This window comes from Cydia pomonella, chromosome 2, assembly GCF_033807575.1.
Source record: "Cydia pomonella isolate Wapato2018A chromosome 2, ilCydPomo1, whole genome shotgun sequence".
In the NCBI taxonomy this organism is placed as follows: Eukaryota; Metazoa; Arthropoda; class Insecta; order Lepidoptera; family Tortricidae; genus Cydia; species Cydia pomonella.
Window position 1 is genome coordinate 12,810,465 of NC_084704.1, and position 16,047 is coordinate 12,826,511.

Here is a 16,047-nt window from a genome sequence, read left to right on the forward strand (position 1 = left end):
CATACCTTAATCGTTGAACCGCCGCATTTCAAAATGGCCCATATTTTGATATCGGCTAGCCGTAATGTAAATTTGCTATCTAGTGGTTTACTTGTGATGCACGTGAGTGTGAGCAATGCAAGACAATCAAATTGTTAATGGGTATTTATGATGTTTTAATAAAAAAAAGCAGGTTGTACCTATTATCCTACTTAACTTTATTTACAGGCCTTTAATAGTAAACATTACTAAACATAAGCACTACATGACCTGCAATGTAAAAAAAATACAAAAAAACGGTTTGAAGTGACAGGCCATTACGGGTACATTTTAGAATAGAATAGAATATGAATCTTTATTGCGAAACCATGGTACATAATGAAAACACATGGCACCCTTTTTTTAGAACTACGTGGTATTTTGGTTATATTACGGCGATCGACTGTTGGTTGTTGGTGTATTTTTTTCTCATTTTAACCATTAACATGCTATGCCCTCTCACTCACTCACTATTCCTTCTATGTACGTATATTTAGAAACTGTCTCCGCCTCCAATTCGTGCGATAAGAACAACTGCAGCTCGGACTGAAATTCACACGCAAAAAACTCAAAAATCGAGGTTTCGCTCTCGCCTGTTTCCTCCTCCAAAACGCAATCAATCTTTATGAAATTTTGGAAACTGCAAGAGGAAGAAATAATCTATGCCGCTATGTTTTGATTTTTTGGATATTTTTTGTCATATTTGTATACTGTGCCTTTTTTTACAGCCAATTCAATTTAGCCGTTTTTGCGATTTTCGAGGCGCTGTATCTTTCTTCAAAATAAAATAATCCAAAAAAGCAAAACATAGCGGCACAGATATTGATGATATTGATCTTATTTGAAAAAATCACTGCTCTAGGTTAAAAATCCAGGGAGGAATCAGTCGAGAGCGTTTGTATGGAAAAATGGCAACTAGGAATTCCTCTTAATGAAATTGATTAGGAAAAAAAATGCAAAAATAGAGTTAAAGGTTACGTCCAATATTTTGGATGCTGTCAAATTAAAGGTTAAAAATATAATTTTGGAATGTAAAATACTTAAAAGACGGGTATAATTATTAATTACAGTTACCTCAGTAGTGTAGCTTAAATCATAACAATATAGGTACATACTAAACAATATGTTACCTGGTAGTAAAACCTATGCTTTGTATGACGTAAGTTTAGCGACCCTGTTATTTAGTTTATCCATTTTCGTGTAATTAGGCAACCCTAAAAGCTGTAAGGCAACAATAAGTGTTTCCGATGCAATTGTTTGTTAACAAATCGGTGCCGGCCTTACGCCGATTGTGGGTTTTGCATAATTGTCGAGAACACCATAGGTGTACCTTAAAATGACTTACTTATGCGTATTTTCTACTACACTCAAGATCAAGGAAAATAGATTAGGTACTTTTTATGTATCTATACAAATTCACCCGATTTGTTTGCTCTTCAGTGTACTAAGAACACGACTGTCGTTTTAAAATTTATATTCAGATGGCGACTGTTGCAGCGTTGTTGCAACTTTACTGCAGAGCTGATGCAGGTGATGGTACTGTCTATTTATTTGATAAATTGCGTTGCTGCCCTTGCCGTGTTGTTGTCGCGATTAGTTTTTTGTTCAAAGTGCGGTCTAAAACGAAAAAATCGAGAGCCCGCCCCTTAACTAGGTACCTAACATATGTACTGACAGACGAGAAAGGGATTTTTAAACTAGGTATTACTAATTACAAAAGTTAAAAGTCGTCATTTGTATCCATAGAAAATTGTAAAATTTAGAAGTAAACCGTATGTGGTTTTTAACTTTTCATTAGGTTGACCTCCGGACACCTACACTTCGATCTATCGTAGTGCATATAGCTTTCTGTTGCACCAAAGCTATTGCTTTCTCCACTGCCTCCACAAACCGGACGTGAACAGGTATAATATATATAAGCTTGTCTTATTGGAGCATGTTGTAGGTCATAATTGCGTGACCATAATTACCTGCGTTTACGGTAATTCATTAGCTTCTTATGTTTAGAACCCGTGGGTCTTGGGATCGAATCCACGATTCAATACAATTTCGAGTGGATTGCAAATCCAATGATTATTTCGGAACATGTATTGGGAGCGTGCACGACTGTCACGCAACCTAGTGTCCGCAATTCTAGGGGAAAACGTCAATTCACTACATCTTATAAAACTACTCCAAAACTAAAAACTACTGAACGGATTTTCATACGACTTTCATCTATCAATAGAGTGATTCTTGAGGAAGGCTTAAGTATATAACTTGTTAAGGTTTTGTGTAAATTGTTTGAAATATAACGATGTTGTCGGAAAAAATCACGCTGGCTAGGAGCTTTAATCGAAAACGCTGCCTAATCCGTTTGAGCTATAACAACACAATGTATGGTGTGGTTGTTTCTCATTCATAGGTATACAAAAAATTCCGCGATGTGAAATGTCTATCTTTTAAGGATAACTTACTATATCCATTCTTAACTTCTAGAAAAAGATCACGTAATATGTGGCATTTGCAAAGCTATTTACATGGATACATTATTAACAATTATCAAAATAAATACGTTAGTTATATTAAGCATTTCATACAGATTACAATGGTCCCTTACACCATACAATTTAAATGAATATTTCAGGAGTAATCGTAAATCAAATTTTCATTTCGAGCCATATAATTGTACGAAATGTTAAAGACGCTATCCGCAGTTAGTTCAAATTTTTACCACCTTATGCGCTGGGATCACTTTACTTACCCCCACCACGCACTTCGCACGGTCCCAATAGGTTAATCATTTAATATCATCCATACTTAGGGACATTTGGGGCTGGCTCTTGTCATTACTCCAAAAGCATTATAGGCAGTAGGTGTGGGTATTATCGACCTTATTTCTCAGTGATGGGTCTTAGAGTCATCGCTCACTTACGAATTCGGCATCTCATTTCCGATATTAAACAAATCCTTTGTTGGTGTGCGATAACAATAAGATGCATCCAGTTAGTACAATTAATACCCGTTTCGGAAGTTATTCCGTACCGGATATTAGTATATTTCGACACCGGCTTTGTATAGCTCACTTATGGCATTGTTCACTTTGACCGTGATATTGTGATGATTTTGAAGGAGGTTCCCAACTCAACTTCGGTTTTTGTTTGTAAATATATTGGAGATAATTGAGATATATGACCTTTCAGTTTCAACTATCGCGTATAATATTAAACGTACACAACTTTTATGAATGAATAGTGTGAGACTATTTGAGAGGGAGGAAATAACACACCCCGGCAAAATGTTTCGCTTGTCAAACGTCAATTTAGTAATTGACAATTTTATTGTTATGGAAAACGATATTTTATTTATTTCAATTATATATATTACCATCGGATAAATTGCAAAGTTTTATATTAGTGTCAAATTCAATCGCTAAATGATCCCTTATTGATATTTGACTTATATGACTATTTTGCGCAACTTGACTTTTGCTTGTGTGGTGAAAGTGGAAGGAATTTAAGTTCGCCTTTTAATGGCTAGACCGGATTAAGACATCCTTTTACTAGCTAGGACGGCAATTTGACCTCAGGGTCTCGCGTGAATCTGCAACAAACAATAACAGTAGCTTGACTCGTAAATATATTCTATCTATGAACAATTTGACCTACAATTGTCTATTGAACCCTCTTGTTAAATATTTACAGTAGTACCTGAATCTAAAATTAAATAACGTTAGATTTTACTACAAGACCAGTAGTAAATTGATACCCAACTTTTATAATAAAATAATATTTCGTGGAATAAATTACTTATGCTCAAAAAATATGGATTACCATGGCATGTGATTTTAGTTAGGCGGACGCGTATGTCTATTTATCTGAGCACATTTGAGTAAATGTCCTCTTAGACTAAACTCCTTTTGGCGAATAATTTTCAGAACGAATCGAAACAGAAAAGTTGAAATGTGGATGAAGAGTGTCTGATGAGATTCACTTAATCATCTAACATACTTAATATATAGCCTACATACCTAAGATTGATAAGTAGATTAAAAATAGAGTCTATAAATGACGTTATTTGTTGCCAATCCATACTTAGACTGTGACACGTGGAAAGCTGTGCAAAGGTCAAACCCGCCGGTTACCTTAATGTGTTTCTAAGCATCTCGAAAGCGAGCTTTATTACCGCGCCTGAGCCCCCGGGCCTACGGCATGGTCATGTTTCTGGCCAATGGCCCGCAATGGATGGATCAGTGCGTCCTGTCCACCTTAAATGAATTTGAAATTGTATTGTAAGTACTAACCGTATCTATATTGCTTATAACGGTTAATTGTTTATGTTTAAGATTCATACACATTAAAATCACTTTAATTAGTGCAAGTTTTAAATGCTTTTAATATCGTTTCTTTTAACCAACGGTCATAAAAATGGTCAAGTTGAAACCCTAAAGCAATAAAACACATATTTGACGTCGCATGCCAGTCGCATGTCCATTGTTTAATTATTGTTTGACAAAATCCTTAGGCAAATTAAAACCGTGTGAAGCAACGAAATAATCCTCTGAAACAATAGCAATGACACGAAAAACGTGTTTTTGTAACGAAACAATGTTTTTGGCACGAATACAAGTTAAAGCTATCATGAGAGGTAAGACTGCTAATATAATAAGAGGGAGACGGAGGTTATGTTTATTTTTCATGTCTTTCGCTGAAACTTATTGGGTTTTAAAGGTCGATAACCGATAATAACTATTCAATAACTCATTGCTAACGTTTAAAAAAAACAAATGCTTCCGAGTTCAACCTGAGAATGTATGTAAATATTCTCAAAATTGCGATTGGATTAAACCTGACCGCAGAAACATTGCTATCTGAAATTATGAAAAATACTTACCGGGACTAAGTAATGCATCATCGAGAGCTCTCATTTGCTTAGAGGCCATCTCCTTGGGTCATCAAGTTTCTTTCCGTGCCTCAAATAATAGAATAAAATCTTGACATCTAGCCTTTCGAGAATTTTGCAATCGAGATGCATCTGGATGGCATCAAAAACATGGCGAATAGATTGGCATGTTCGATTGGTTGTTTCACCACCAAATTACCTATCACGATGTTAGAGAAAAACAAATAAAATCTCAAAAGTTCATCTACACTGATATGCTGGAACAATGACGCGGGATTACATCGTATTACAGCAGCGCAACGAGAGTCGATTAAATGATTTCTGAATCGATTTCGCGGTTGGGCGACTCCCGCGCATCCCGACTGCGGCTGGTGAAAGTATGGTCACGAGTTATAAGCGGTGGGCGGCGATATTCGATAACTATACGATTTACAATAATAATAATACCGTGAGTATTATGGGCACTTTTGCACCGGAAGCGATAAGGAGCGGATATGACTGAGTTACTTAATGTATGTAATTATTTGTATTTCATAGGAGTAATTATTTGTATACCTAATTAATATGTAAATAGTATTTACAATATAAGATAACAAACACTTCAAACATAATAAAATAATTTACAACGTAAGATAAATAATCCTTTAACAATTTCTTCCTTTGCTTTTATGATTACGGTTTCTCACAGTAAATATTTTGAATTCTTATCAATTAATTAATCACTGAGCATTGAGCAAATGTATAGTTTTATATAGATTAATGTGATAATAGGTTCATTACACTATAGACGGATGACGGATGCATGCTTGGATAGTTACTAACCTAATTATTTAAGTACCTAAGTAAATTATAATTAAAAATAAAAACACTACCTACTACCTATATAATTTTAAATATGCAGTGTAGTTTATGGCTTGCGCCGCGGCGTACGAGAGATGCGCAGATGCGCACGCAACGCGGTGAGCGTTCGCGTCGGCATGCGCTGCGTAATGTCCTAAACTGTCGCTGTACCAACTTAGATTCTTCGACCTCAAGTACGCCTGGTAAGGATGAGTTTACGAACAAACTGGTTTAATCCCAATATTATTAATAAAATTTATTACATTACATACAATACGTATAAGCTTGGAATTTTGTGAACTTGAATGTTAGTGAAATCCTCGGCGACGATTTGCATATTTTGAGAAAAAGGCAAGTAAACTTAGGTACCTACTAACTAATCACTTCTCGTAAAACTTAAGAACGTTTCCTAATTTTATATATTTTTTTTACGTTTATTACGACTAAAAATATGATTACACGATATAAATACTCGTATCTAACATAAAACATAAAACCTAAATCTAAAAATAAATCAAAAGAATCTTAAAATAAACCCCTGCGGCATGGTGCCATAGATGCTGGCAGCATTTCCTCGCTGTATTGCAATACTAATTCTTTATGCGAGGAAGCTTCCAGCTCCACGATCACCGGTGGCCTCTGATATTCCTCTTTTCTAATTTGTATACTTACTAATGTGACACGCGTATTAGCTAAGCAGATTAGAAGGTAACATAGTTTATATTTTTATGCCATTGCTGTTAATACAATTAACTAGAGTAGATAACGCTAAGATTACTCAACAGCAAAAAGGAGCGATATGTGTTCTGCGCACACGCATAAAGCACGACGACAGTGAGAGCAGAATGCAGATCGCATCAGGGGAGTTATGTTACTGCCCGACGGCTAACTAAGGATTTAACACCTTATTAGGTGAGTTATATGTGACATGCTCTTATTGTTGAGTTTTCCGGAGAATTTTCTATTCAAATAACATTCGTATATTGCATGCACAACTGTTACTTACGGTCTAAAATTATAAGACTTAAGTATAAAATATACTGTTTATAAATTACATATATTCTAATTATCTAAGAAGAAAGGATACATAGGTATACCTACATAGTTTCAGTTATTTGAGGACTAGAGTTTCTATAAGATACTTGTTAGTGGCCTATATTTGCCCAGGACCGGCCGTCTCAGTTATGTTAGCGCTATATACACCATGTAGGTAATAATATCGATAGACATGCATAACTGGTCTGTTCAGGGATCTTATTAGATTATTAACATCACCCACTTACTTAATCTTCGGTTGCAGGACAAAAAAACGATTTGTGTAGCGAATTGCGATGCACGCATGTAGTAGGAAGCGTGGATAAAAGCGAGCGTGTGAACCGCCGCGCCGTGGGAGTGTCAGAGCGCGGGGCAATTCACTAATGATATATATTTTATTATACAATAATTCATTTCAATCACCTTGTCTGTAACGCCCCCTTACTATATATTTTTAAAACATACTCGTATACACTCTATACAGTATTTTTCTTTTTGTATGTTTGATGACCGGTCTGGCCTAGTGGGTAGTGATCCTGGCTTTGAAGCTGATGGTCCCGGGTTCAAATCCTGGTAATATCATTTATTTGTGTGTAACACACATACGAGTCCTGGGTATTTTCTATGCCTTCTTCTTCCTCGCGTTATCCCGGCATTTTGCCACGGCTCGTGGGAGCCTGGGGTCCGCTTGATAACTAATCCCAAATTTTGGCGGAGGCACTAGTTTTTACGAAAGCGACTGCCAGCTGACCTTCCAACCCAGAGGACCTAGAGTAAACTAGGCCTTGTCGGGATTAGTCCGGTTTCCTCACGACGTTTTCCTTCACCGAAAAGCGGCTGGTAAATATCAAATGATATTTCGTACCTAAGTTCTGAAAAACTCATTGTTACGAGCTGGGGTTTGAACCCGCGACTTCAGGATTGCAAGTCGCACGCTCTTACCACTAGGCTACCAGCGCTTCGTATTTTCTATGACTGTATTTAAGTATTTATAAATACTAAGTATATATTATATGTCGTTGTCTAAGTACCCACAATAAAAGCCTTAATGACCTCATTGTGGATCTTAGTCAATTTGTGTATTAATGTCCCATAATATTTATTTATTTATTATCATTTATAGTACACATGGTGCTACTTTACCGCATTAGTGCGAAAATTAGCATAGTACTGTGTCGAACATTTAAAGGGCCATATGTACTGTAAAACGTTGTACGATACATGTGCGAATAGGTAATTCGCAACTCGTGTCGAGTTAAAACACTCCCTTCGGTCGTGTTTTAATTTATCGCCACTCGTTTTGGATTTCCTATTTTTCGCACTTGTATCGTAATGTACTATTATGTAATGAATTGTGAATATCCTGTGACAGTATATAGGGTTAATAAAATAATTCATAATTCGAAACCTTCCAACTTTACGTACTGCCTACCTAGCGTAATAAACTACATATTTGTAAATTACATGAAGAGCAAAATGGAAAAGTGTTTGTAAAAAGTATAAATCTGCCGCTCATAATGTGTCGTGTCAATACATATCGCGAATGACTTGTAGAGATTATTTCTTTTAGCGCAAAAATCACTAACACTACTAGCGCGAAATCAGTAGTTTTTGAGTTTATCGCGAATATACAGACAGACGCGGTTTTATAAGGCGTAGTGATTGAAAGAGTACCTACTTATCAAGTGTTTACTAAATCTACTAGGCTATATCCTACCGGCGGTTAAATCGTAGGTACCACCTCTAGCTTTTCCATTAAACAACGTAAGGCACCAAACAGTGCCCTAATAGGAATCAAGTCCAATAATCTAATCAGACATGGCATACGACTACAAACGAACAAAAAAGAGAAAAAATATGATTTTTCATCGCCCTTGATCTAACTTTTAATGTATGTTTGCCATAACTTGCGAATTGCGATCTAGGTAAGTTAAAAATACGTAAGTAACAGTATTTTAATACAAATATAAACGAGGTGTAAAAAATTTACAAATTTTTAAGCTTTTGTAGATTGTAACTGATTCTTTAAAAAAAAAATTGCTAGTCTTTTAAATCATACTGGGTATAGCATACTGGCATAGGTACGATTTAACCGACCGAGTATAAGGATAAGGAGTCGTATAAGTATAATATTGGATTCTGGTGATATTTATTTGTTATTTGAACATAAAATAAGCAATTAACTTGCAAGGCGCTTCATAGACACAATTTTAATATGGGTGGGTACGATTTAATGTCTACTAAAATGTACCGTTGGCATTGCTTCCGAAAAATTATTTTTTATTAATTTAATCCCAGAATGCTCATCTTCATCATGGATGTATCTAAGATACTGAACTTTTATATGTACTGTCAAACACATTTGTATCTACCTGCAAAAACAAAATATCCACGTTTTAGTAAAAACTGGTACGATATAACTGACTCTCCCCTATATTTTATTATTTCTGGGATCGTGTAATGGGAATATATTTTATAAGAAGCCTTTAAAATCTGATTAACCTGCTTTCCCTTATTTACTTGCTAAGTGACAATAAGTATTCACTAAAAACAAAGCTGGAAGCATGTATACAACCTATCTGTAAAACTGAAGTGGATAATTTCTTAAGGTAGGTTCCCCTACTAACCAAGTATGGTGTTATTTTCTTTGACTTGTACCACAATACTTGAAAGATTGGGATAGATGGTAATCAGACAATCTGTAGATGCGCCGATATGCGTGCGAAACATTTTGATTTATTAAGGCCCCTGATTGCGTTGTCGTAACAGTCTTTACTACTGTAGGTTCAATACTGCAGATTCTGTAAGCTTACTTTTACCAATAAAAGTGCTTTTATGCCTAACGGCAACACCGAAACTAACGATCCATATCGTATTTTTAGCAAATGTTTAACGTATCTTAAAATTAGAATCGGGCCCAAAGTAAAAAAAAAAGCTAGAATCATATGACTTGGCTTATTGACTTTCCTTTACTAGGAGGCCAACTCAAACTTACACCCTGACATTAAAACTATCTAAATAATGTCATTTTGGTCTTATTCGCCCGTGCGTCTCGCTCGCGCTAATGCATGAACGGACAAGTCTGAGCGAAATGAACGCGCAAATGTTATGTTATGAATTGATATTATTTAGACATCGTTTTGATGTCAGGTGCACCTTTCAAATGGCCTATAGTTCAAAATCTGAGTTATCAGATTCAGCGGTACCTATTTAATATAAAAAAAGCTTTTTTTTATTTTTATAATGGTATATGAATACTTGATTATGTGCAAAGTTTCATTACAATCCCACGCATAGTTTTATAATGAGAACGAAACTCCGTTTGTATAGGAAGGTGAAATTCGACCGCGCTTGCTGCGGACTTTTAAGCATATACTATAGGTATATCTACAACTTGATATCTACCAGTCGTTTTTCGGTGAATGAAAACATCTTCAGAAAACCGAAATAATACCAGTAAAATCTAGTTTCACACTCTCCTCAGAAAAGTTGCACGGTTTTCATTAATAAAAACGCTTCTACAAAATAACACTTCTTACATCTTAATCAACTAGTCTTGACACCGTAAACACAAAAATAACTAACTTTGAGTGCTTAAAATAACTAACTTTGAGTGCTTTCCAAGTGAATACTGGCACCGTCTTCACTTGGAAAGCACTCACAACTTAAGTCGGCTATAACTCGGAAACCGTGCAGCTTTTACTGAGGTTTTACTTCTTGGGGTGCCCTACCTCCAGTGCCAGTTTAACGTGGTATTTTTGGACATCCTGTATAGTGTTCAGCGGAGATCTAGTGGCTGGTTCAGTAGATGGGCGAAGAAGAGAAAGCCGTCTTGATGGTCACATTGTATTTAATAATTAAAGCACGGAAATATATTTATGCACTTAACATGGCGACAGATCGCCTGACCGTCGAGAGCGGAACAAGCGTAAGAACGAATGCATGAATGAATAAATTAAAAATATGGTTAACTGCCCAAGCTTTTTATGACATTAATGAGTTTCTTAATTTTAAATGTAACAACTATAGATAATGTAGCTTAAATAATATTAATGTATGATTTTAATTTAATTTATCCGAATAACTTAATAATTTTAACTTGTCATTTTTATTTATTTGTATTTGTATTCTTTTATTTTAATCGAATGTAGATCAAGTAAATGATTTTTAATTTAATTTAATTTCAACTGAGTATTTTATTGCTGACATGTAAAATTGTACATTTTACCAATAAAAGAGTATGAGTATTTACTGTTGGAGTTGCCAACATATAGTATCGACCTCAACAATTGTTTCCAACAAAATTTAATGAATGGGTACAAATCAGATAGAACAGATAAACTTGGTAACAATATTTAATAAAAGCCAGTCTTAAATAATAAGTGTATCAATCCCACACTCTTTCCACACTTATTTGTTACATGTACCTCGGAACCTGTAATTATTCGTATGATTACAATTTACAATAGGTACAGCCTAAGAATAGGTACTCTGTTAACTAGATATTATGTTATTTGTTTCTTTATACCGGTTTCTCTACAATGTGTAGATAAAAATAGATTTTTCATCATACATACCATTAAATACATATACATACTCGCACATACCATATACCGTTTCATGTCAATTATAAGCATTGATTGGTAATATTTTAGGGTTCCGTAACCAAAGGGTAAAAACGAGACTCTATTTCTAATACTCCACTACCACCGTCTGCCTGTCTGTCTTTCTTTCTATCTGTCTGTATGTCTGTCACCAGGCTGTATCTCATGAACCGTGATAGCTAGACAGTTGAAATTTTCACAGATGATGTATTTCTGTTGTCGCTATAACAACAAATACTAAAAACAAAGTCCCTTACAACAAACGTGATTTTTTTGTCGTTTTTTGCTTAATGGTACGGAACCCTTCGTGCACGAGTCCGACTCGCACTTGGCCGGTTTTTTAACTTTGTTTTTATGTATAAAACTAGTAATAGGTCAATGAGGATTTTTCTATTGTAGAAACGCGACCGATAGTTTTTAGATTTCTGGCAAATTGAACATTTGGGGCATTTTTTTAATTTCGTGTAATTTAAAATTTTGTGGCTTCGTATAAAAGTTAGTATAAGTTATCTTTGAAATGTCTTAAAAATATTGAACCCAGATTATGATTTTTTTCAAAATCAACGTGTTCTTTTATTATATAAGTGTATATTAATTAAGTGACAATGAAGGTAGATACTGTTTATAAAGAATTTCAATACTAATTTTACATTTCAGTATAGATTCCACACACAGTGAACTCCCAATTTTTTGTAGGGCTGCCGGCATGCGATTCCGCACTTGGTTTAAAAGTGCGTACAATGAAAGGTCGTTTTCGTTTTCATCTGGTTTCACGCGATAGCATCATCCCGCGTATTGTAGAGCCGAATCAGAGTGAAACTGATTACTCGGCCAAAGGTCCTATTCCTTCCACTTAAAGGCTTCATCAGGTACTCGGACTAATAACTTTCAAGGCCTTCTTAAGTCAACACTGATAATCTAACATTAACAAAAATTACATTTTACTTCAATAAAAATTAACCCTTTACCGCATCATATGCAACCATATATGACAGTTATAATATCTAACTTCATTGATAGATATTAAAGTTCAAAATTAAAGAAATATTGTTTATGATATGCGTTAAAGGGTTGAAGGAGCTTATCTATTGCTTATACTTTAGGTACACATATTTAGTATTTAACATCTTACTTCGTATGCATGCTTTAATTTTTATTTCGTTTGTTTTATTGTGTAGAGAGGGCCAATTGGAAATCAGCTATAAATAAAGTCCCAATATTTGTTGTTAATGTACCTATTACTATGTCATGTATTGGAACAAATATTAAAGCACCATTTAGACGGTTCAAGTACTTGCATGCGCTAGTCGATAACCTCGCTAATTACAGTATACCTAGCACTACCATGAATTCAGTTGTTCGACCAAATACCGTAATGTAACGAAACACAAATCGCACGAAAGCTCTTGAACTTTTTAATGGTACCATAAAAAAACATTTCAGCCAAATCTAATAAATTCACGGATTATTAACTAAAAAATTATGGTCATAGTAAATATCCGGACCTCACCGGCGATGGCGGGATGAACTGGACTCCTTCTTGAAGGAGTGGCCAGACATAGCACGGGACAGAGATCAGTGGAGAGATTGGGGGGAGGCCTTTGCCCAGCAATGGGACACGACCGGCTCCAAATAATAATAATAAAGTAAATATCCAATTATTAAGACATTACAAAAACTAGTTACCTGTGTATTTTTAATAACTAATTATTCAATAACGTGTTGATACATAGGTATATCACACCGAGGCGAAGTACTTTTAATCTGGGGAATGGTTTTTTTTTTGACATTTTCCTTCATAAACGTTTTTTTTACTGTTTTAGAATGTACAATTTAAGCTCTTTCAAATGATATCCCACTTGACCTAGTCACAAGACTTGGTAATTTTGCCCCCTCTTCATATTGGGCATTTTCCATGCTTAATAAAAAAAAAACTAAAATACTTTCAATATGTCAGGGTTACCGTTGTTTATAAATCATAACTATTCCAAATGTCAAATCGATAGCTTAAGTTGTTCTCGAGATATTTAGCGATATGACAGACAGACAAACTGATAGACGGACGGGCATAGTCGCACCATAAGGGTTCCTTTTGTATCTTACTGGTACGGAACCCTAAAATTAGCGCGCATTATCGTCTACCGCATGCATCCGGATAGGTGGGCTAGCGTAGCCACCAAGTGGATACCGGTAGAGGGGCGTGGGCGGCATGTCTAGGCGGAGATGGCGGGATGACCTGAACAGCTCCCTTAACAACTGGCCGGAGGAAACACGAAATTGGGAGTCGTGGAAATTAAGGGGAGTGGCCTTTGCCCAGCAGTGGGACACTCAAATCGGCTAAGAAAAAAAAACTATTAAATACATACATACATTCATACCTTCGCATTTTTAAATACTATACTATACATCACTTACGTCGTCAATATAACGAAATACTTATGTATCTAAGAATAAATAATATAAGCTTAAGTCGATTTCCCTAAATGGTATCAAATCAAACATTCACGTGATCTAAAGATCCATCACCCAAATAACTATCGCTACAGACACGACCTTGCTTTTACCCGGTTATTGCGAAACTCGAGCGCATCCAGATCTAGGACCGTATTCGGAAACAAACCTTCGTACCAGTACAATATTAATGCAATATGAACATTAACGCGACACGCAGTTAAATTACAATTCTGACAAATAATCGTGCGGCCGCCTGATAGTACTTAATAGGGTACAGTAGTATCCGCTTGCAACTTCGGAGGTCTCACAGGCACAGTGAGCTGCAAAATTGCATGGATAAATTATAATGAATTCATTGATAAAGTCTCCATGCACTTTTACGGCTGATGGTACATATATTCTTAATGCTCTTAGAGGATTAAATGTGTTGGTAGATGAAGGTACAAATGCAGGCTCAACAAGGGCGCTCTATGAAAGTCAGCAATTTAGACTACCTGTCATTACCAACCTAACTAAATTTATTAGAATTAAAGAGATAATTTCTACTACTTTATAACGCTGTATAATAGCCAACGAAAACCAGTTTGTTTTTGGATTTGTTGCACTAAAATATATATAACAAATAAACATCAGGAATAAATAGGATAATGAGTTTTCTAATGGTTATTACGGCTGTTATGCGTGGTAGTGCGGCAGCGAGTGAAGCGTCAATACAATTTCACTATCATTTATACAGGTCAAATGTAAATTCGACAATAAAGCCTTAGATCCGGTCGGAAGGTCGTAAGTACGCGGCTCTCGGTTCCCAAGCGGAAATCGATCGAACATTGTTATTAATGATCCTTGGATCTTTAGGAGGCTGATATATGCCCACGACCGAAGAAGTTCCCACGATCAGTCAATCAAGTCAATGAATTAAATTAGATGTTGCAAATTAGATTATGGACGTACCTACTGAACGGTCATCCTTAGACTTGATGTAACTTTTTTTAAATTGTGATAAATAACTTTGCGATAAACAACTAGGAACCTCTTACATAACTTTAAAGTCATGTACACACAGCTACAAAAGTGCATAGTCACTTAATAAATGTTTAACAAGCAGAAAGTCTGTGAACGATGATATTAAGCTTAGAATAAACTGAAAAGTGGAAAGATTACTGCCTTGGGTGAGATTTGAATTCATGGCCTCTGGATCCATACTCCAGCGCTCTGCCAACTCAGCCACTAAGACCTCATCCATAGCCAGCAGATTTTTCCACCAGGGGGCGCAATTTACGTGAATATTTTTTCTAATAGCCTGTTTGGACCCCACTGCTGGGCAAATGCCACTTTTAATTTATATTCATATAATATTTTTTACCGTTTTAATATGTTCTTATAATATTGTTAGTGATTTATTTACTTATTTTTATTAGTTGTTATTAGTTATGTGACTAATCTACTTAGTTCAACATTGTTAGTTTCAAAACCTAATATTCGCTTTATTACCTTTATCACCCTTTATCAACTAAATTATTAATTATTATTAATGCACTAAGTAAATAAAAGTTTTTATTAAGTTCGCACATGATCTATTTGCCCACTCCAAGTAGTACAATAAAACGTGAGTATGTAACACAATGATTCATTCATAGTTACCGCATACATCACCTTTTGTCTCACAGTATGAATGATGTACGTATGTCAATTCTATAGATCTATCGCCATTCTTCCGCGCTATTAGCTCGTTATTATGATTAGTTCTTCACTCACAAAGGAAGGAAAGTCGTTATAATAGGAGATTTAGGCGGACCATCGCTCACGACCGATGGGCTGCGCTCTAGTGATAAGCTGAAGCGGACAGGGGACCACACGATAACAAATCGTTGATAGAAAACGATAATCGAAACTAAGTAATTCATGGACATAGTCGCGGGACTTTTTGTAGCATCTATCATTCCGATACATGTTTTCTTTTCGTTTGGCGTTTGTCGATGTACGATTGTCATCTTAGGTAGGTCGTATAGGCCTAACAACATTTTACTTGTTTTTGTAAATATCTTACACTGGAATAATTGTGTTTATGTATCTCGCGCGTGAGAGAGACAACCGGTCCCTTTCTAATGCATAAAGTTAGAAAAATAGATACTATCGGGGCATCTTCGTGCTAACTAAGTTTATAGTGGACCAATCGGAACCTTAGCTGGAGCTGAGCTGGAGTATGGGCTGAAGA

General features: G+C 35.7%; 1 protein-coding gene across 2 annotated transcripts in view; it reads right to left on the minus strand.

Annotated features, from left to right (window-relative positions):
• LOC133534414 (mucin-2) overlaps window positions 1–16,047 on the minus strand; it is a 76,596-nt gene that overhangs the window by 26,903 nt on the left and 33,646 nt on the right. The window contains exon 1 of one of the 2 annotated variants that reach the window (XM_061873512.1): window positions 4,891–4,923. The exons of the other annotated variant lie outside the window; for it this stretch is intronic. Coding sequence (XP_061729496.1) covers window positions 4,891–4,911 — 21 coding nt within the window. The 5' untranslated portion in view covers window positions 4,912–4,923. Of the gene's footprint in view, window positions 1–4,890; window positions 4,924–16,047 lie in introns of those variants that run through there. 2 annotated transcript variants of the gene reach the window in all.